Here is a 23277-nt window from a genome sequence, read left to right on the forward strand (position 1 = left end):
AAAAACCCAAACCAAATACCCCAACTTGCTCCTCCCTGAGATAATTTCTGGGATAATTGTGCCCACAAGAGGGGCAGCAACACCTTCCTGAGAGCAGCAGCTCCTGGGACTTTGACAGAGCACGCTGCTGTTGATGACTGCTCTGTCCCAGCAGCCAGGCTCTCCGACTGACCCATTCACTCAGAAGAGTTTGGTACAGAATCTTGCCATCTCTTTTAGACATAATGCTAACAGACCCAGTCAGCTGGCAGATGGGGACATCTTAAATGTCTGAAGTAGAGACTGCAGAAGTTCAAGGCCTCTGTGACTCTTTTAATTTGTACACTTGCAGCACCTTCACTTTTTCCCTAGAAGGGTTTTCAGTGTGACTGTGGATGAACACTTTGAGAAGTAAAGCCTTACACCTTGTAAGCAAAAGCTCTTGTTCACCCAACCCTAGATTAGTTTGGGTTGCAAGGGACCTTAAAGATCATGTAATTCCAATTCCCCTGCCAAGGGCAGGGACACCTTCCACAATACCAGGTTGCTCAGAGTTCCATCCAGCCTGGTCTTGAACTCTGTAAGGGATTCACAACTTCAGGCAACCTGTCACAGGACCTCATACATACCCTTATACACAGAATATCTTCGTAACATCTAATATAAACCTACCCTCCTTTAGTTTAAAGCCATCCCCCTTTACCCTATATTCCCTTGTGAAAGGTCTCTCTCTGTCCCCTTTAGGTACTGGAAGGTTCAATAAGGTTTTCCTGGAGCCCTCTCTTCTCCAAGCTGTTTTCAGAGCAGAGGTGTTCCAACCCTGTGATCAACTCAATGACCTCTTCTGGACTCATTCCTGTGAGTTCACATCTTCCTTCTGCTGAGGAGCCCAGAGCTGGATGCAGCAGTGCAGGTGGGGTCTCAAAAGAATGAATCACCTCCCTTGACCGACTGGTCCCTCTGATTTTGGTGCAGCCCAGGACACCGATGAACATACCCCTAACATTAATCCATCAGTCCCACAACAATGACTCCTTCTAGAAGTAGCTGCCTGCCAGTTTACCACACATTCTCCTACTACCATGATATCACCATCTTTTCTCTATCAGAAATATGGATTAAGACAAATCTTGTTATAGAGTGTTTCTAAAGTAGGAAGATTTTAAAAGTGAAATGTACTTTGGTCCACTTGTGGGGTTTGTTTGCTTTCTAGACTGCATTCTGAGCAATGCAGTCTTTTTTGCCTCATGTTTTGTTTTCCATGGGTACAATGTATCTCCCATCAAATTAACTTTCAATATTAGATACTACTCTAATCCTGAAAGGCAAGGAATGTACATCCAAACACCTGTTTCCATTGCAAACAGAAAGAAGCCACAAAAGTCCTGTGGTCCTCCCTTTAATTGTATTACTTCACGTAAAAGGAGCACTATTTCAATTTTGCTATTATGCTCATGCATACAGGTGCAAGATTATCAGGAAAAGCTAAATAGATCTTCCATCAGGGTGTCATTGTCCTTTATACAGAAGCACTTTGCTTCTCCAGCACACAGAGGATTGAAATTAGCCTGAGTTAGAAGCTGGGATAAGCACAGAGCAAGCACTACCTCCCCATGTTCCCTCCCCACGCTGCTGCCTCTCACAACACCACACATCAAACCTTTCTCTGTGGCAGCCTCCTCCAATTCCCTGTCAAACAAGTTTAGAGAGGGAATTGCTGCTGGAGAGTTTCAGCGTTCAGCAAAGGCCTGCTCACACAAGCTGCACATCTGATCAAGGCAGCACCACCTCCCTGGCAGACCTCAGTGCTCCCACCATCACTCTCCTTGTGTCCTGCCCCAGATTTGGGGGGGTTTGCTCTCAAACACACACCTTGCAAGAACAAACACTTGTTCACCAAAAAATACCTCACAGATCCAGGTTAGGACATCGTTAGAAAACAAGTGAAATCAATGGGGATGGTAACAAATAGGTGTGATAACCACTTAACCTGTCCCTGCCACAGCAGCTCAGCTGTGTCCTGGTGGTGCCCAGCCTGTCTGTGCAGCTCAGGAGATCCGGAGCCAACCTGCATTAGGTTACAGAGCAGCTCTTTTGGTTACAACCCCACTCCCTGCTTGTCTGTCTGAGGCTCCTGCTTGACAAACAGCAAAGGGAAATAGAGCAATTGTGTAACACCTTTCTTTTTTAACCTGAGACAGAAAATGCTTTTATTAGAGACACTGTGGCTGGTGAAAAACAGCCCTTTCTGGTTTTTTTGGGCTTGTAGAAGATACAGTTTCCACCAGGCTACATCTACTGCCCTACATTTTCTCACTCACCGCTGCATTTTCTGTGTTCCTTCGAGGACGCAGGACAGAACTCTTTCCCTTGGGTGAAGTATCACCTCTATAAAAATCAAATGAGGAATTGCTCATTGATCCCAACATCCCCTGCTGTTAGAACTTGCCTGAAGTGTGGTCCAGTGCATTTGCCACTTGTCCCAGTATCTCCCAGTCCTCCAGAACCACTTTTCTGTTCTTTCCAGATGGGATCAGCCTTCCTGTTTGCCTCTCCTTATTAATATCCTATTCTTTGCAGTCATCCTCCAGAAAAGTTTTCAATTGTTCATGATTCTCACATTCTCCTATTCTTCAGCTTTCAGCTTGTCTCTCTTTTGGAGGTTCTTCTCTTTTTATTTTTGGACTTCTGAGGTGTATAATTCAATACTCTGGTCACACACTTTACTATAGAACCTTTTAAACTTTTAATTAAATTAATGGCACCTTTCCAAAACATCAAGAATTGCAATTTTTCAACCTAAATGGAAAGTCTCCAGGAAGATACCAATTAATTTTTCTATTCCAGCTCTGAGCTTTATGTGAGTCTCTATGCAATTCTGTAATATGCATTATGCAGGAAGTCACATTACTAAAAATGTTCTTTCTGGAGTTATAAATCTTCAGGTGGTGGCAAGGCTTGGTTTAAGGCAGTGCTCATTTTTCCCAGAATCTTATGGATCCAGACCTTCACACAATGAATCTGGGCAATGACCTTCACTTTAACAGTCAAAGAACCACATATCACAAACATCCATGTCAGCCTCAGTGAAATAGTGCAAGCACTAAAACAAATCAGTAGCTACAGACTTCCATTGCAGCACACATTTGACTGATGATAGAGTGCTAAACATCACAAACCGATTTTTTAGCCCGTAAACATCTCCACTAAACTCAGTTTGGTAGAAACAACTTGTAAGAGGTGAGGTGTCTGGCTGTATGGACTCATGCTGGTCCATTTTAGTATGTTAAGCTCTCTGTAAAAAGGAACTATGGGGCTCTTATGAACCTGAAATTCTTGTCAAATCTGTTTGCTACGGAAAAAGATCTCACTGCTGGCTCAGTCACAGCACCTGCACCTGAACTGACTGGTTTTGGAAGATGTGTGAAGAGGCTGTGTATACACATCATGGATGTGGCTGACATTTCAACTTACAGCCCAAAATATCCATCAGGGAGTACAAAGCAATTACATACCCTCATCTTGACAGAAGGGAGGGGTTGGAATTTGCTTTCCTAATCATTCAGGGCTCTGTTTGCTAAGGGTCTGAGGTAACTCCCACATATTAATAATAATCCAATGAATTTACAGGAATGGACTAGGCTCAGAGAGACCAAACACCTGCAGTGTTCCAGGCCAAGCTGGACAAGGTTTTAAACAACCTAATCTAGTGGAAGATGTCCCTGCCTATGGCAGGGGGATTGGAACAAGATGATCTTTAAGGTCCCTTCCAAACCAAGCCATTCCATAATTTTACACAGGTATAGGGGATTTCAGCCTCAGTGTCTGTAGAGGCTTTAAAACACTCTGAACATCAAAAAATCTGAGCTCTTCACTGAGACAGAGTTTGCATGAAGTTTGCTATTAATAAAGTTGTAGGTGTCATGGGTTTCAACTGTGACACCCATTTTAATGGTAAGGTTTTCACAGCCCAAGACCAAATATTTTGAAACCCTACCACGTAACAGATGTAGTTATTTTTCTATATTTTCATTAAATTGCTTTCTGTTCTCAGTTACCATTCAATAAAATCAGGAGAGGCTGAGGAAACAGAGAGTAAAACTGATTTAGTTTTTATTGGTTTGGAAAAAAAAAAAAAGAAGTATTGCAGTAAATAATCAGAAGAGTGACAGCTTATCTCAATCCTTACTGTTTTATGATCCATCAGCGTTTCAGACCTGACAGCCTCTACTGAGGTACCAATCCTGGTACCCCCCCCAGCTTTCCCAAAAATGGAAAAGAAAGTCAGGATTCATAAAGCAAAATCTGAAGCCTACAGCCTCAAGTCTAAAGTTAGGACACAGAACATTGCAGGCAGCAGGCTAAGAATAACAGGACAAACTCACGAGGAGAGAATTAACAATAAAACACAGGAACTCTGACTCTCCCTCCACACCATTACCTAATTCTAATGTCACGAAGAAGAAAGCAGAGCGAGCGTGTGTGCAGGAGATAACAGGCTGTCACAGCACCGCTTCTGCTCAGCACCAGAAAATTAAAGTTTGATTATTCAGTAGAAGCTGAGCCGATCTGAGAGTCACACCAGTGTCCAGTTTACAGCGCAACTTACCTTCACAAAGAGCTCAATTTCAGGGTCCTTTCCTTCCCCATTAGCAGCAACAGAGTCTGTCATTTTTCACCCCCAAGGCTACCAGCTGATCTCTTGATATTAAGAGGCAAAAGGAGGTTTCAAGTGCACGGCGTGTCAGTTTCCCTTCTGAACAGCTCTCACAAAGCTCTTAAAACATCATTTGTAGTGATAAAGCTCGAAAGCAGTGGAGTAAACAAGTTTGCAGGTTATTAAATTAATAATAATTAAGAGAAGGCAGGCAGCAGAGGAGCAGCCCCTGTTACAGTAGTTCTTCAGAGCAACAAGTGCTGCTGTGCTCTGGTACAGTATCCTCATCTGTCAGAGCTGCAGCCCTCGCTGCCTGCCCAAAATAGCCCAGAGCATAAAAAAACAGAGGGTGGGGTTAAATTCACAGGGGAGGAGACAAGCTCCTGGTACCTACGGCAGGATCAGTCTCTGAGCAAATAATTCTGCTCTTCCCTGTTTTCAGCATTTCTGTTGTTCCCTCCCTTATTCTACAGCTGGGAGCACCAGGGACAGGGAAGAAGGAAGTCCTGCAGCAGGGCTGGTTTCGTTGCTTTAAGCAACAGTGATGGTTTTTTCTGCTTTCCTGGTGTTTGTCCTGCCTCTAGCTGTTCAAAATCCTAATATTGTTATTGCTAAGAAAAGTAAGAGAAGAAGAGCCTGTGCACTGGCTGTTGGATCAATCAAGGAATGGGAAGAAAAGCAAAGCTTTGCCTCAGCAACCCTGCCATGTGTGTGGTACCGAGCGGTACAGAAGCCAAAACGGAGCACTCAGATGAGAGAAGATGATGTGACCGCTGCTGATGGAGTTCAGGAGTAGGGAAATGGGAATACTTGGGTCCTATAACTATTTCTCAGCCTGCCCCTCGAGGTGCTGGTTGTAGAGGGGGGACAGGAGAGCGATGATTTGCTGGGTGGAACATGGGAGAACAGTTCCAAGCCTCAGCCTGCTGCTGTCATCCCTACTCCCTTTCCTTCCCCTTGCATTCCTTGAGTGACTCAGAGGGCATCACAGCAGCGCTGAGCATGAGGTGGCACCTATAGAAAGTCCTGACACAGCCAAAAGGCATGAAGGGAGGGAGTGCTGGCACAGAAGGGACAGTGGGCACAGGTGAAAGGGTCAGTGGCACCTCCTCCTCCTCGTCCCCATCCCTGCTGGTGGGACATTGTGTCCTCCTGCCCTCGGGAAGTCTCTTCCTGCACTTCTGCCCCGATCCTGTTTCAGGGCTGCCAAAGCTCTGGCTCACAGGCTGTTGGCAGCTCGAGCTGCCAGACATGAGCATTTTGCCTTCCCCTTCTGACACAGAGAGGCCTTTTGGGGAGAGTTTTGACATGATTAAACACTCGCCTTTCCTGAAAGTGCTCTTAGCTGTGTGCTTCTGAGATGATCTCCAGTTCCCCTGTGACCTCTAGGCATTTGACACAGCTCCAGAGCAGTCACAGCCAACATCTCCGTGGCCCTTTGGGTAAGTCCTGTGGGAATTTTCCCACAACAGCTGATTCATGTGCACTACATGAAGGACTGAAATGGTTAACGAGTAAATCTCATTATGCTGTTGCAACTGTAATTACAACATAATCATCATTATAATTACTGTAAAAGTATGCTTATGGTTTTTAGATCTAATTAGCACTCATTCAAATAACTGGAAGGTTAACTACAAGAGAATTAAGTGTTATTACTCCTTTGATTTCAAATTTTTACGTGTAATTTTTGGAGTAGGCACATTAATTACCAAACATTTAGAGTACAATTACTCTTAGGCCTACCGGCAAGTTTCCAAGGACGTGGGCTAAGTGTACTTACGTGTGGCAGAAAGAATCATTGCATTGTAATTATGCATTACAGTTATAAAAGTCTGCCAAAAACTTAAGAGTAATCACTGTATCTCTAAAATGCATTCCTAAACAATCCATTATTAACTGTACAATTATAAGCTTTTGGGTTTTATTGAAAAATTGTTTTGTTCTAACACCTTGTGGTGACATAATTTCTCTTTAATGAGGGCTCTTGGGAACAATGGGAAATGGGTCATCTTCACTGACATTACCTGTAGCTCCAGCCCCACTGAAAACCTTGTTTTCATATAGGCAAGTGGTTTGAACAAATTATATCACAGGACCATCTCTATTGGAAGAGAAAATACTGTCAGCTATGAGCACAGTAATGAGGTAATGCTGCTAATGTTAAACCAAAGGGAAGAAATAAAACCAGCTTTCAAAATATCAACACTTACAAGTTATGATGCATGTGACCTATTTAGATGTCTATTTTAGAATAACAAAATATGCCCTAGAAGTGTCTAATTTTTTCCATTGAGCGCAGGGTAATGAGATAAACATGTAATGGTCAGACAAATCCTGCAGTAATTTTTAAGTAAAATAAATCTATGGCTTTAGTGCCTGATTCCTGTGCATGTGCCATCCCTCACTCCAGAGGCTGTGTGTGCCTTGTGCTTCTGAAAGTCAAACTCCAGATGTAGCAATTTCAGTAGAGATTCAACGTGTCAAAACATTCAAATCCTTCCCTCCCGATTATTGCCTGGGTTTAGTGGTGTGTTATAATCACTTTGCAGATGAAGATTACTGTGCTGAGGCTCAGCAAAGCAGAAGGGAAACTTTGCAACACCAAGGGAGCAAAGGTGCCCTGCAGCCAATTCCATCCTAACCCAGATATAAACTCTGCAGGAAAGGACCAGATCCCACCTGGCTCAGGGTTTTTCTGGGCAGTGCTGCCACTGGAAGATGCCTTCCCCATTTGCTTCCACCTCACCCCCTGCCCCAGGACCTGATATGGGGTGCTCAGAGGCTACAGAAGTTGAGGAGTGAATACCACACATCTGGTGTTCCAGCTGTGCTTTTAGGTATCCGTGGAAAGAATAAGCCAGCCCATCTCAAAAAAACCCCTCAGCTTTACAAAAATATCCCCATGGAATCCCCAGAAGAGACCAAACACAACAGACAACATAACTTGTTCATATAATGCTGTTTTTTAAAAAAGAGATTCTGAAAGCTGAATTTAGAATAATCATTGTCAAAGGCAGTGAGTAGGAGGAAATATATGTAGATGTATATATAAATATATATTTATATGCACTGCTTTAGGACTCTATTCATGCATTTACTGCTTTTCTGTCATAGAAAACTGACTTATCAGTTACATCTGGGTGGAACCTTTCTGACTATAATGGTTTTTAGTGTCTACACAGCTCTTTTGTGTGTTATGAAATCAGGTCTTTCTTCAGCCAAATTAAGGGTAAGACACTGATAAATAATTAGTACACTCTCATTTTACTGCAAAGAATGAGTCACTTAGTTTGGCCTATCATTTTCTCACAAGTCAGAAGTAGCAGAGGCTTTGAGTTACACACAAGAACATTAGACACTGAATTATGAACTCCTCATAAGCCAAGTCATTATAGTTTGAGGTTTATGAGATATAGAAATGAATATGAGCACATCATCCCATTAATAAAAGAAGAGGACAGCTTCAGAAAAGGAACGGCCATGTCCCCACGTAAGACCTCTATTGTAGGTGAACCCTGATGCACTATCAGCTTTCACAGGCCTGATCCAAGCTCCACTTCCAGCAAAGATTTGTCCCAAGGGGGTGAAGCAGAGGCCAAGCATCCAGAATGTAACTCTATCATGCTTTTCTCCAGCAGACCGCTATGTTACCCAGAAGGATCAGAGCACAAAGCACATCCATCCCCCAGTGCTCCCATCCAGCTCATTCCATGAGAGCAGGTATTGCAAGTTTTATACAATACTGGCAACGTTTTTCATTGCTGTGATGAAAAGAAGTAAAAACTTGGTGCAGCTGCAGTAAATGCACTAAATGGTAATCAGAGCTATGATTTTTCCAGGGAATTATTTAACTGCTTATTTGCCAAAAAAACCCACACCTAAGCAGCACCCAGGGGGTTTGGAATGGGTTATGGAAACATCTCTTCCAGAGACAGTCCTGAATTACTGGCAATTTGCAACTGCATTTATTGGATGCTAGTAGTTTTGATATGCAACACACTTAACAAGTTAACAACTGCAACAAATCAATCCAGTAATTTTTATTTTCTGAGTTATAATGTGTCACTATCGATTTTTTGCCTGAATTTCAGAAAAATCAAAAGATTTGTCTCAGATATTTGGGGTGAGACAGTGGGCTCCCCTCACGAAATTTACAAGACATGCAAGAACATATAAAACTCTTCTCATCAGCCTTATGCCAACATTGGGTGATCAGATTCTTTCCCTCAGCTCTAAAGATGTGCAGTACCTCAAAATGTGCTGGTTTGATGGAAGAACTGTGATTTTGTTCCTTTTTGTGAATTTTCCCACCCTCAAGGTAATGGAAGAAAATACATCAATAGATACAAAAACAGCTGTGTAGCCTGAATGTTCCAATAAATGGGGTGGGATGGAAAAGCCTAGACCAGAAAACTTTGCACTCCATTAATTGGCCAGTTTGAGATAACCCAATCTATACCCACCCCCAGATATTATGAATCAATCACAGACATAAACTACAGCAGCTCTCCTTTATATTTTTATTTAAAAAGCAGCACCTTAGCTCTAAAATTATCTTGCTGAAACTCTTCAGTTTAGCAGAATGAATCAGTTCAGACTGGAGTTTTGCAAAGTTCTACTCCAAAACCATGGAATTATTTTTATATATAATTATATTTTCGCATGGATTCAGCATCAAACTTTGCTGTAACATTAATAAGCATTAACACCTTCAAGAGAAAACCTGCTGCTGTTCAGTGTGAAGAGGGATTTCATTATGGATAATGATCTCAGTGCTCATATTGAGACAGAATCAGGTACCCATTTGTAAGGAAGAGGCTCTGAAAAGGTACAAAATCATCTCCTAATGCTGCATTCAGTACAGAGGCTTCTAGAGGGCAGTGGTTTATTTCACTATCATTTCAAAACTGATATTTCAATTAAAAACAAAAGATACCTCCAACCAGGACTGAGACTGCTCTGGAAAGTGGTATTGTAGGAGATACAATGGACAGCATGACAGATTGTCCCAGACTGTGGACTATATGGACAATGCAGCTGATGAAAGGAGAAATGTAGAAATCCTCAGCCTTTGCTTTTCAAAATGAATCCTCCATGCTATCAAGTGTGGTGAAGAAAAACAGCACCAGGTAAGTCTGATGTACCCATTGTTGCTGAATCACTACTGTCATAGAACTAAAATTATATGATTTTACTTCCAAATCTGCAAGAGTCAGTAATGCCTATTCCTGACTTATTTTACCGGAGTTCATCATGTAAGTCCCTATTTAGATTATTTCTGTTCGCTTCTTTGTATGCTTCTTAACACAAATTAAGTCTAAATTAATTAAGATTTGAAGTATGAACAGGCAAACTACGATTAAATCCCCCCCCCCAAACAAAAGACAAGCACACAGCACACTACTTTAATCCTGATTTATGAATTATTATTTACAGAAAGTGTTCAAAATGGCATGTACAACTCATCCACATCTCAGGCTAGGCTTCAATTCCTCCCAGTAAATAAGGCTCAAGGAATGCACAGTTGCTGCTGATTTCATTGGACACATTAGTGTTTCACACTGTTGTTTAGCAAACAATTTGGCTGAAAGCTGGAATTACTCTCTATGTTCTGATGCACATTATTTCTAAAAGTTGAAGCTTTCAGCAGCTCAGTTTGAAATTACTCGTGACTCAGGCTATTCCCCCATGGGTTCACACACTGGCATCAGTACCTGCATGGCAGGTTGTGTGCCTGGATCTGCACCGTGGATTTCAGAGTCCTCTGCAGTGTATGTACGGTTTGGCTTAAGAAAAGGGCCTCTAGATTTTTGCTTCCTGATAAACTCACACTTGATCAGTGTGAAATAGGAGGGCTTAACGTCCTTACATCCCTCTGTGGCAGCAAAGTTTAACCTCTGCAATGGTGGTGCCTCTGGTCAATGGCTGTGCTGCTCACCTGGGTTAATGCAGCTGGCTGACCTTGAGCCTCACAGTGAACTGAAGAACTCTTCCATTCTCCTTAAAAAATTGCCTTCATTCATTTTTCATTTCACCTTTTGGTACTTCTTCTGTGATAAAGTTTCCACCAAGTTTGCCAGCTCACTTGCCTTAGTGCATCACCTTAAGCTGTTATGAAATGAACGGTGGGTTCTTTGTTCTTTTTTTTCCTTCCTAAGAACTTCAAAGTAAAAGTTCAACATCTTTCAGTACCTGAAGTTGACTTGGTGATACTCCATTTTAGGTTTTTTTTTTGTTTGAGGTCTCTTTTCACTGCAGAGCTAATGCAAACAACCAGGATGAACTGAAGCAAGGTGGTAAGTTAAGCACAGATATGACCTCCAGTTTTACATTCAGCAGATTTTTTCTGGTAACTGTCACATTAACAGATTTTTGCTGGTGACCAACAAACCCAGCTCATTAGGACTTCCAAGAACATGTCCTACATACTTAAGTGAAAGATGGTGGTGGTAATTCTTAAAAAGGTGGTTGGCTTAAGACCAAAAGTAATTTTTTTGTGAAATTCAGCACTGAACACAGTCTAAATAACTGTGTTATTTAAATAACTGGGGTGCCTTGTTTCAGTCTGTCAGAACTGAGAATATTGGGTAGTCCAACTAGAAAGACATAAGGGTTTTTTTGTCTCTTAAGTGGAATATTTTCCAAAAATTTTCCATCTTTTGCCAAAATCACAAATTTTCACAGAGCCTGTAGCAGGTACCACTTATAAGAAAGGTGTGGACCCTTGACCACTGGCTGAAATACCTGGGAGCAACCTCATAGACCACCAAAATGTCAAAGCCCAGTTTGTCTTTGCAGTCTCACTGCTCTGACCCTGGAGACAACTCTGATGCAATTCTGCAGAAAATTGATAGGTTTTCCTGTGAGACCTACACCAGTTGGAAAAGTTCTAATGAAATATGGACCCCTTTACTCATTATTAGCAATTTCTACCCATTTCTAGCCAAGCAACAAGTCAGAGTTGATACCAGACTAATTAATAAATATATATAAAGGTATCTCATGATGTTGAAAGAAAACTAAATTCCCCTGCAGAGGATGGCAGCCAACAGAGACTCTCCAGTTAAGTTTTGACGACAGGTTCATGAAGAAAATTGACCTTCAGAGAGGAAAAGCAGAGTTCAGAAGGATGAAGCTGTCTGTGTTGTGAGGTTTGACTCCTGTCAGCTCTGCATCTTCACTAGATAGAAGTCACTGTGAGGGAGTTTCTATCATCTCTGACCATGCTAGGTCTCCTGACCATAAGAAGATGACTTTAGGCTACAGAATTATCATACTAACATGCCCTGCAATTATCTCATAAGCCATGAGATATCTAGCAATTAAACAACAAATTAAAAGGTAATTGATAGCCCTTTGTAGATAACTAAGTATATAGAATCAAGACTGAAAGCAAGTTAGCCAGGTCATCTATGACTTTTCCAAGATACTGTAAACCTTGCACTGTATTATAGCAAAGCAAAAAAAAAAAAAGAAAAAAATTAAAATGTTGTAATGAAAATGAAGGGGAATCCACACATGCAAACTTCATCATGCAAAGCTTCCTAAAATCAGAGGAGGACTCAGAGCCACTGGAAGTAATACATGTGGGAATAGTTTACTATTGATAGAGCTGATAGTGCCACTGATTTTTAATGCTTCGTAATTCTTTCCCTGTTTACGCCCTGTTTTCAGGTCAGTGTAGCCGGACTTTAAAAAGGGAGCTTTTCAACACTGGTGTCTTCTTTATTCATCCAAAGGACTTCAGACACCCAAAGATTTATCTTGCAATGCACTCAGCCACTGAAGTCACAGATTCCCCCAGGCTACATCTTAAAACAAAAGCTTGAAAGCGAACAAAATTCAAGGAAATGACCCAATTTCCCCAGAATCAACAGCAAGCTAAGAATAGACTCCTGAACTCCTCAATGTCAGCTTAGTCAAACCATTGTCAAAGGAAAATACATTTATTTTCTCAAGCATTCAGAACTCCATTGTCAGGGGGTACACTCTCCATACAGGTGATTATGTGAATATATATACAAGAACAACATTCTTGTACACAGTATTCTACAGGCACACTTCCAAACACATTCCACCAGCCCACCTGTCACGCTCTGCTTGGAAAACCTGGCCTTCAGTCTGTTTCTTTTTGTTGTTTTTTTTTTTTAATAAAATATACTTGGTTACCATCCCCATGAGTCACACAGTCCAGTCTTGACAAGTTAATTGTTAAGTGGAATCAGGCAGCAGAGCGTTCTTTGGTCACATCCTTGCAGGGACTTGGAGAGCTCGGTCTCCTCCCTGGCTGGCAGTGGAGGAGGGAATGCCAGGCTGGCTGAGCTGCCGGCCGGGTTTTTATAGCGGGGCTATTTTTAGCTGTTATCAGCCTCGGCTGCGGGGCCAATCCGCACAGAAACTGCTCCGGCCAAACTCCACTGGCAGCAATCTCCCAGGGAGGAGCCGAGTGACTGAACCTGCTGCTCCCAGCCGGGCTGTTCTTTATACGGGCTCCTGCAAGGCGCCAGCAGCCCGAGGACACGCGTTAGGACCGTGAGGAAATGATTGATTCAGCAGATAAGCATCCTGCCTATATTTGGTGAAAATGAGTGAATTTAAAGTGCCTCCTGAAGCCAAATAAGTGAGGCAATCGTTCAGTATGATATACATATAAATCAATCTCTGGTGTTTTTACAAAGGTGGTGGTTTTTATCACCGTGTAACTATGTACTGTGTAACTGGAAACTACTTACTGTGATTATTTACAAATCCATGTGCTCACCAAAGAAAGGGAAGACAGATTGGTGCCTTTTCAAAACAGGCCACATGGTGTATAACAGATTTTTGACACTGGACCCTTGGCCAGTATATTCTTTTAGTAACATTTTGTGGAAATATGACCTTGTAGTAACTTTAGGCTTTGAGAAATTAATTTGAAATTGTGAGAAAAATGTGTATTAAAATTAGGAAAACTTTCTGATGACATTAAGAAAAATAAAAACTTTATAAGCTTAAATTATTTCTCCCAGTATTTCTGTTTATTGAGTATTACCAGTATTATTTGGGCACCTCACTGGCCATTTCTGGCTAACAGAGACCCATCCTCTTGCAATGAGGGGCCACCCAAAGTATCAGCGTTACAGCTAAGGATGAACATATTTATAGACCAAGTATAAATGTGGGCAAATATAAAACACTTCTGCTAGTCAAATTTTTAATCAAATAGATTTTAAAATTAATCCAAAAAGGATATAAATACATGTAAGCAGAGGTCTGAAAAGTGATTAAATACCTATATTTTCAGATGCAAAGCTTTCACTCCTTCCATGGGCTTCCCAGCTAGCCCACAAGTTACAGGGACACAATGTTGAGATTTCCCAAAGCACAGCAACATAGACATTTCACCTCAAATAGAATTTGTTTACTCAAACAATCATAGATATCTTAAACCAGGAGGTTTTTAAAAGAATCTTGTTGCTGCTTGTTTAATTTAGCTATAAAAGCAGAAGCAACCTGAGACAAGATACAGCTGTGAAAAAAAAAAAGGCACCTTTGTGGAAAGCAAATGTGTGCAGAAGGGGATTACTATGACAAGTGGCAGAAATGGAGACAAAAAGGATTGGCTGGTTTGGCCCCAAAACATCTGAGGTTGTCTAAGCCTAAACTGATTTTTAAAAGAGTTAAATGAATGCTGATGGACCATGCTGGCACAAGAGCAAGGATGTTCCAGCTGCACATAAATAAAGGCAATTTGGAAATTAAAGTGTCAAACCTTCAGAGCAGTGACATTCTGAAACAGATTTCTAAAATGAATAATAATAGTAATAGTTTCTAAATAGACCTTAATCACTTTATGAATTAAGTATTACATGACGAGGCTGGCTGTAACAAAATACTTGATTTTATGTCCCAAAAAGTCACATCCAGTCCCATGAATTTCTTTTTCAGATTACCTAGAATTCCCAAAGAAACTATCTTGGTCAGTGTGCAGATTTCTACCTCTCTGTGCCTCATCTGTTATAGACATATAAGCAGGAAGATAATGGTTTTCTCTCAGAAGATGTGTTCTAGAGTTTTACTTCATTAACACATGCATGGAGCCTGCAACAGAAAATTAAATGTGAATCAAAATCCTGGTTTTGAACACTGCTGGATGTACTGAAACCAGACCTGTGCACTGACAAATTCACTTCCCATCTATCCCTGAGCACGTCATTGTAACATCATGAAAGTCACTGACGTCTTACATTATCAGAGACGTACCAACAGTAAAAATTCACCTACAATTGTTTCATTAATTGATATGAAAAAGATCATCTAGAGATCTAAATATAAAAATCATACCTGCAGATGACAAATAAATGATTCATTTTAGAGTGACACACTTCCACCTTTTCTTCTGCCACAGAAGGTAGTTTCATACAGGTTCATAACATTTCCCACAAAAAAGTGGTAAATATTTTTATATTGCCACAAATACATAAAAATATTTATATGTTTCCTTTCAGCCACAAACAAGGTTATGAGAGGACACTGAATATTTCTAAGTAAACTCATAAATAAAGTGGCAGAACAGTGGAAAATCTGTCTTCAATGCAAGGTCTTATGACCCAAAGAAACAAACCATTTTTCTTTTCCCAATTAAAATCTTAAGCTGTGTTTGAAGTGGTACCTAGGAATTCAAATTTAGTATGTTCACTTGGCTTGTCTCTTCTACTATGGTGTCGGAAATAAAATGTAATTCTAAAACAAATGCAGTTGAAAGACACATATATGGGATTGTTGTTAAAGTGAGGATAAAATTTGACTAAAGGTAAAGGAAGAGTACTGGATCTCAGTCTTGGAAAGATGATAAAATGTATTAGATTATTTTATCTGCTTAATTTAGACTGCAAAGTGAAGAGCAGAAGTGTCCAGCATCTCACTGTTTGATCACTATTGCACTTCTGTTGTTGCTGAGTGACACTGAAACAAAAAGGGAAATTACATAGCCTGAAAAAAGAAATTAATCGATCCAAAGTTTGTTTCTGGATGTCTGTCACCACAATTCACTTGTAGTCTAATCTAGACATCCAAGATTTGTACTTAAACTCTCATTGATGGTATTCTGTTTATTTAACTTCAGGTGACCATGCCATTGTTTCCAGTGAAAGTTTATGGCTTGATGCAGTTGCCTGAGCCTACATATCCAGCAGGATTTGATAGGATGGCTGAGGAAATCCATAAACATATATGAGACAGGATCCATGGGACACCCATGGCCTGCAGATGCAGCTGGAGGTCAGGAAAGAAGCCTTTAGAAGCCTTCTAAACCAGCAGAAGATGCCTGTGGTTGGAAAACTGTATTAGGCCCCACTCCATACAGTGAACATACAATGAAATCTATCTAACAAGTAACCTCCCTCTACAGGTGGTGCTTGCACTTGGACACAGGAATTAACATCCCACCATGATATTTCAGGTGGCTGTTTGTTGCAAAAAGAGGCTAAGGCATCCTGCAGAGGTGTAGTTAATGGCTTACAGACACACTTGCAGTGGAATAAGCCAAATCCAACCCTTGATATCTAAAGAAAACAAAGAGCAGAGCAGAAATGCTTTCCTCCTGCAGACTCAAAAATAATTGACATATATCATCACCTATTGGATTATGCATTATTTTGTGTGTGTAGAATATTAGTCTCAGTAGAGCTGCTCTTTAGGTGCTTCTGAAATAAGCAGTTTGAAATAATACAAATTGCCCTGTTTTGTACAGGATCTATTTAATAGGTGACAGTACCGCTACACAGATAAGTTTTCAAGCCCAGCAAAGAAGCAGTCAATCCACAAATCCAAACATTTTTGACTCCAAAAATGTAGGTACTGAGACGTTTCAAAAGGAAAAACCAGTCCATGCTGGGATAAGAGCCTTGTTTTCAGAACATCAAAGAGGGTATCACAAGATGAAATATATATGAGGAAAAATAAATGAGTAAATAAATCCTGTTTTAACTTTCTCTCGGTGTGACCAACATTATTTACGTTGTGTTTGCCATTGCTACAGCCGCTGTGCAGGGACAATTTCCTAGATAATACAGGTCTGTATTTTGAAGCTGTTGCTACGCTACTGCGCTGTGCCCGGACACCGCTGCGGCTGGAGCCACACACTGAGGGAGGCACGGGAGTGCCAGCTCAAAATTGATTCATGGACCTTTCCACAGGTGCCTGAGTCAGGCACAAACTTAGCAAGGGTTGGAAGCAAGACCTTTTACCCTTTGTATCCAAAAGATTAAGCAAAGTGATGTGTCCTGCTGCTGGAACACACGTTCTGCTCGTGACTGATAGTCAGGGGACTGGGTGTTATCTGTAACAGAACGGCTGCCACTTATCTTTTCACACACACACACAAACACACACACAATAATTTGAATAGGTATAAATCCGGCTGTGAAGAGACCCACAGCACAGTTTTCCTCCTCAGAAATAAGAGTTAGGAGCTATTAGGTTTATATGTGAAGATTTAAGAGGTTATCAGTCTGCTATACATGACAGAGTGGATGGAGGAGGGAGCCATAAAGCCATGCTGGGTCTGCACAGTGGTGTGCAGCTGTTAGAGGTATATCCCTATATTCCAATTTAGCAAAGCAAAAGCACTGGTGAGGGTGTTCTTCACATTGGATTTATGTCAGAGCAGTTCTTTGACTCAAAACCAGGCTGTTCTCAGTGAGGGGTGATCAGAGTCTGATCACAGCACTAAGTGAAACCTAAATTCTCATGGAAGAGAAACTTAATGTTCTACAAGTCAAATGCCAGCAGCAAACTGTGCTGTACTACTGTATTACACCTGCTTGCAAATGAGAAAGTAACAAATGGTTGAGACTGTCACTGAAGCATTTACTGGGAAAACACCAGGGCTGGAGAAACCCTATAAATGTTAAAAGATTCAAAAATATGTTAAAATAGAGCAGATAAAGTGTTTTGATTAGAGAGTTGGATAAATGATGAATTAAAGAAGCACTTGCTGTAGTTATTTTTATTGGCACTGCTATTTGCACTACCTGTACCTCCAAACTGGAGCTTAAGAATTATATAAATTAACTGGAGAAACCCTGGAAAATGTCATAAAAAACCACCACTAAAAAAAAAAAAAAACCAAAAAAAAACCAAAAAAACCCCAAACCACAACACACCAAACCACTCAACATTTAGGAATTATGAAGCTTCCTCAAGCTTGAAAGCAAGCTGAAGGATTTGTTAAATTCAAGGAAGCAAAGACTGAAGGAAATTTGATCTGTATCTTCTATATACATAAAGGTCTTGTCTATTAAAAATAGCATAATTCAGAGCAACAGGATCTTACTTGAGAAAAATATTGTCTCAGGATAATAATTAAGCATTATTAGAGACTAATTGGTATAGGTGCTGAATTGCACCACTGAATGTTCCCAAAAAAAGCATCTGTTAGGAACAGTCTAGATAAGACTGAGAGCTGGAAGACACATCATTTGGTATTCCAGACTTGTATTTCTATACTTAATTGTACTTGTACGCTATCTCAAGACTATTTGCAGGAATAAACAATTCATTTTAATTATCAAAACAGGTATTACGTTAGGATACTGGCTCCCCATGAGTCATTTCCTGCTGTGTACATGTCAACTTCAGCATCATAGTCTGTAAATCTGCCAAGACTGGAAAACTATGAAAATAGTTTTTGGATCTTTTCTTTGCTCAGGTTATTCAGTTAACTCTATTTAAAAGGTGGAATTATGAATCATTCAACCTTTTTCTAAGCTTATTCATAAGACCAAAATAATATTTGCTTACTTCCATTAGAGTTATTATTTATAATATTTTTAAAAGCTAAAATGTCATAAAAAACCAAACCACTATAATTTTGTGTGCATATGGAGAGTTACACCTGCCATGTGGCTTCAGCTATAATTTACCTTACAACTGTTCAAACCTTGGAGGAGAATATATGGCTGGACACTACCCTTATGCGCTGTATGGGAGTCAATTAGAAGAGTAACTAGGAGGTATCTGAACACCCAGCTACATTTACAAATAGCTAACCAAAATATTTGCCCAAAACTGCAAATACAGTTGTTTTCCTCTGTAAATTATGAGTGTAGTAAGAAATGCTCAGTTCTGCTCAGCAAAACACCAGTTTAACCACTAACTTCTGACTAGACATCCATGTGGTTCTGCTCTCTTCAAATTATACATGCTTAAAATTAGATTTGTCCTGTGACTTCATGTTCTGAGCCATTAATACACATTTCTAAACAGAATTCTCTCAACAGATACCAGAATGTTTCATAAAACAAGAGAAAAGCCAACTCATTAGGAAGAAGTGATTTTCCCAGTGACACAATGATGAGGCCCACTGTCCCTGTGAGGAACGTGGTCTGTCATTCACAACAGTTCAGCTCTACTTGAGGAGTAAGTAGGGAACTAGCACAGAGTTAATTATGACACCAAGCTGGAGTCCTCAGTCCTGGCTTGGAAATCAGAGAACCACAGAATCACAGAATCAGTAAGGTTGGAAAAGACTTTTAAGATCATCAAGTCCAACTGTCCACCCAGCACCACCACCATGTTCACCATAAAACCAGGTCCTCAAGCATCACATCCACATGTTTTTGGATGCCCAGAGATGGTAACTCCACTTCCCTGAGCAGCCTGTTCCAGTGCCTGACAATAATGAAAATAATATACAATTCCTAATATCTAATTTAAACCTCCAGTGGCACAAAATTTATGAATTTTCTTTCATCCTATCACTTGTTTCTTGGGAGCAGAGCCCTGACTCCACCTTCCTTTCAGGGAGTTTTGAAAGCAAGAGCCCCTCAGCTGCTTCTCATCAGAGCTGTGCTCCAGACCCTTCCCCAGCTCTGTTCCCTTCTCTGGACATGCTCCAGCACCTCAGTTTCTTTTTTGTCATGAAGGGCCCAGAACCAAACCCAGGATTTGAGGTGTGGCCTCAGCCATGCCCAGCACAGGGGGACAATCACTGCCCTGGCCCTGCTGCCACACCATGGCTGGTGCAAGCCAGGTGCCATTGGCCTTCTTGCCCATCTGGGCACAGCTGGGTCATGTTCAGCTGCTGTTGATTCACACCCCCAGGTCCTTTTCCAGCTTTCCAGCCACTCTTCTCACAGCCTGCCACACTGCAGGAGTTGTTGTGACCCAAGTGCAGGACTCAGCAATTCAAATGAGGAGTGGGAAACATATTGTGAGGAAAACAAAAATGTCCTTTCTTTTCCAGCTCCTGACTTAATGAAATTTTACAAAAAGATACCATAATTCCAAACAGAAACAGCTAAATGCTTAGGTCCTGATTCTTATATAGTGAGTGATCCAACAGGTGCAGGTTGATGATGCTAAACCACTGCACAATGTTGGTATTTTTGCCTAACACAAGGTGTTTATTGCTCAGGGTAAAGAGTTACCCTCCTTCTTTTGGGAACCGTGCTCCTATGGCACAAATGAGTATAGAGAGGCTATAATCTGCATCAGTATCAGGTCATTGAAAAAACAGAATGGCAATAATTTTCTTCTGAAAAGAAAATTAAAGGACTAGTCTTTAAATAACTCAAGCCTCAGGAAAACAAAAAAGTTTAAATTTTCAAAGAAACCTAAACCTTCAGAACAAACATGCTGCTCAACAGGAAAATACAGTGTGCAGGTGAGAAGCCTGGACCTTGGAGCTATGATTGGGCTAGGCAGTCCTGTGCACTCAGTAACACAGCTTGTGTGCCAGTCACATTTCTGTTCAAATTGCAAAGGCTTTTGTTTGAAGAAATTACAGCGTTATTGAAAAGGCATTAAAGTGGCTGTGACAAGCCTGGACGTGCTGGAGTCACACAAACAGATTCATGTTGTTACATGCTGCATTCTGCTGTTAAAGGCACAGGGAATTTCTTTTTTACCTTTATGCCACATCCTGAAATAGTCCACTGACATGACATTGTTATCAAGAACTGATAATCAGTGAAAAATTAGTTAAAGTGATGTAAACATATTCTTGGTGTCTAATGAATGGGCTACTGTAAACATTATCCATCCAGCTGCACTGTTAGATACCATTTAATATTCCCACTTTCTCTGGTGTTCAGTCCTCTGACACTCACGTTTCCAGTCATTCACAGTTTTATTAAAGCTACAAGCCAAGGGGGGAATAAATAGTGGCAGAGCAGTCATGATCACTATTGTCCCACAAAACAAGTGCTGCTGTCACTGTTAGTGTCTGCAGGAAAGTTCAAACCCAGATGAAACCAATTTCAGAGCAACACTGGCCTCAGGTGGAACAGAGACCATGTGAGAAGGGAACCATCAATGAGTAATATTTATTGACACAACTGAGATATTAGTTCCATGTGCAAGAAGCCACAGCCCTCAGGGATTTCACTACTCTTGTTATATATTATTCTGTGACCTTCCATTTTACAGGCTGACTTTTGTTATCTAGATAACTGAAGAGAGAAAAGCTGGATCTGCATTCCATGGAATTACTACTTTATTGCCTTGATACCAGAAAGATAGATAAAAAAAAAAAAGCCAGAAACTAAACATCATCAAATTCTCAAGGAGTAAAGCACTGTAACAGGAGTTCAGTTCAGCCACCTAGCCAGCAGTACCCAGTGCCCTGCATGGATCACCTGAGAGCCTCGTGTCTCAACCTTTCAGCCAGGTAGAGATATCTTGGGGCTCAAGGACATCTCAAAGACACCAGGCTGTTTGGCAAGTGAAGAGAGCAGTTTGCCTTTCTCTCTGGACTAGCTGATAAGAACCTTTATGGGATAATCAGCTACTCTGCACAACAAAAGCAAGGAAAAGGACTTCCTCAGACCTTGTCCATGACAGTTCTGTTCAAAATGCCTCTCTTCTCACTTTTCAAATTAACCCAAGCAACTCTGCTTGAATGGGAACATCTGCACACATTTCTTATTTTCTCCACAGGAAAAGAAGATAATAACATTGTTAAAATAAAATAAAACAAAACAAAATAACACTGTTATTTTGAAATAAGAGGAATGTGAAAGAATAAGGAAATTAAAGAGATTTTAAAGCCAAAATAAAGCTCACAGGTTTCTAACACCATGTAGTTGCTAACAAACAAAATGTACTCAATTGCTGCAACTTTTAACAGATACACAGGACTACATGCAGGAATATAAAATAGAACTAACGCCACAGCTCTTACTTTGACCATATAATCAACATATTTTTAGCAATGACAATGATTCAGTCACAGAAATAGGAGAGGTGCTGTTTCAGGGAGTCATTTAAACAAATAATGACTGCTGAAAACTCTTCTCATTATGTGTGGTGATAAAATCTCTTCTCCTGCTTCCAAAGCCCCCATGAAATTGAGAAACAGATTTTGATAACATTATTTATGTTGAAAAGTGACAAACTTCACGAGGCTTCTCTTGAAATAACAAAACATTATAATCATGGTGTATTGTTCTATTCAAGGTACACAAGATCTTGAACATCCTTATATAGTTAAAAAGAAGGCACTCTCAGGCTTAATAAATGTTGAGAATGGTTAAATACAAATGTTTTTATGAAGGGAATTGTAGTGTTTATTCAAGAACACAGGTGCTTACAGTTTTGAAACCTAAGTAACCCTTTATAAAGTAAGAAAATATGTGAAAACTCTCTCAGTAATTTATACCTAACTGGAAATTAATGAAAATATGTGTTGAAATTGTCACAGAAATACCTACATCTAAATATTGAAAGAAATAAAAGAAAAACATCTTTCAGGGATGAGCATTATTTAAACCATATATTCAGTTTTATTCATAGCATTCATAGCTATTACTTTTGAGCTCTCAGCTACTAGATAGTGAAGTGCAGGGATAGCTGAACTAGCTCAACTAAAAAGTAGCAGCCTAGCTGTAAAAGCAGGGAGATTTCCCAGAATAAATTAATTGTAGCAACCATCAGAATACCTCTAGCATACTTCCACCTGAATGAAGAAACCCCAGGCACTTCCACACAACACAAATCACCTCTTTCTCTGCTTAAAGATGCAAGAGGTAAGTGAAGGCTCCCTGCAGCAGAGTTGGGAGCAAAGCAGTGGGTACCTGTATTTCACTGATTTGGAGGACACACACTGATTTAAAACTAGAGTATGCTTAGGAGCACCTGGGTTCTTACCTTTACAAAAATGAAAATCTCCAGATCTTCCTGAAAGTTGCTACTTTCTCCAAAGTTATTGTTAAGGGGAAGCTTGAGGGAAGTTGAAGAGTTGGTAAAAGTGCTCTGTCTCTGATGAGACTGGAAATCTGGAGGAAAATGCAGGTTGCTCTCAAACACTGTGCTCTCTGCATCCTTATCTTCCAGAGTTGGGCTCATCAGATCCATCTGCTGCTGTGGGTGGTCTTCTTCAGCACTGTGGTGAGATGAAGAGTCATTTTCTCCATCACTTCCATGCTGAGAGGCCACAGAATTATTACAGCTATCTTCTGAGTTTTCTTTACTACTATCCGTGTTTTCTGGGACATTAGTGATGGAAAAAGGGGATGCTGAATCTGCAGGGACATGATCAGAAAGATCACCCCCTTTATTTTCCTCAGGATCTGAAACCTCAGAGACAATGGTGTCGTTAGCATTTTGATTGATGTCAGTGAAGACTGGATCTTCCATGACTGCTGGCTGGTGAGTTT

General features: G+C 40.6%; 1 protein-coding gene across 2 annotated transcripts in view; it reads right to left on the minus strand.

Annotated features, from left to right (window-relative positions):
* Nucleotides 1-23277, minus strand: part of CLIC5 (chloride intracellular channel 5) — a 76485-nt gene extending 53208 nt beyond the window's left edge. Inside the window, exon 1 of one of the 2 annotated variants that reach the window (XM_058834450.1) lies at nucleotides 22769-23277. In XM_058834450.1, coding sequence (XP_058690433.1) covers nucleotides 22769-23257 — 489 coding nt within the window. In that variant the 5' untranslated portion in view covers nucleotides 23258-23277. Of the gene's footprint in view, nucleotides 1-4588; nucleotides 4958-22768 lie in introns of those variants that run through there. The other variant, XM_058834451.1, reaches the window with a different exon arrangement.

The sequence above is a fragment of the Poecile atricapillus genome, chromosome 3 (assembly GCF_030490865.1).
Source record: "Poecile atricapillus isolate bPoeAtr1 chromosome 3, bPoeAtr1.hap1, whole genome shotgun sequence".
Taxonomy (NCBI): domain Eukaryota; kingdom Metazoa; phylum Chordata; class Aves; order Passeriformes; family Paridae; genus Poecile; species Poecile atricapillus.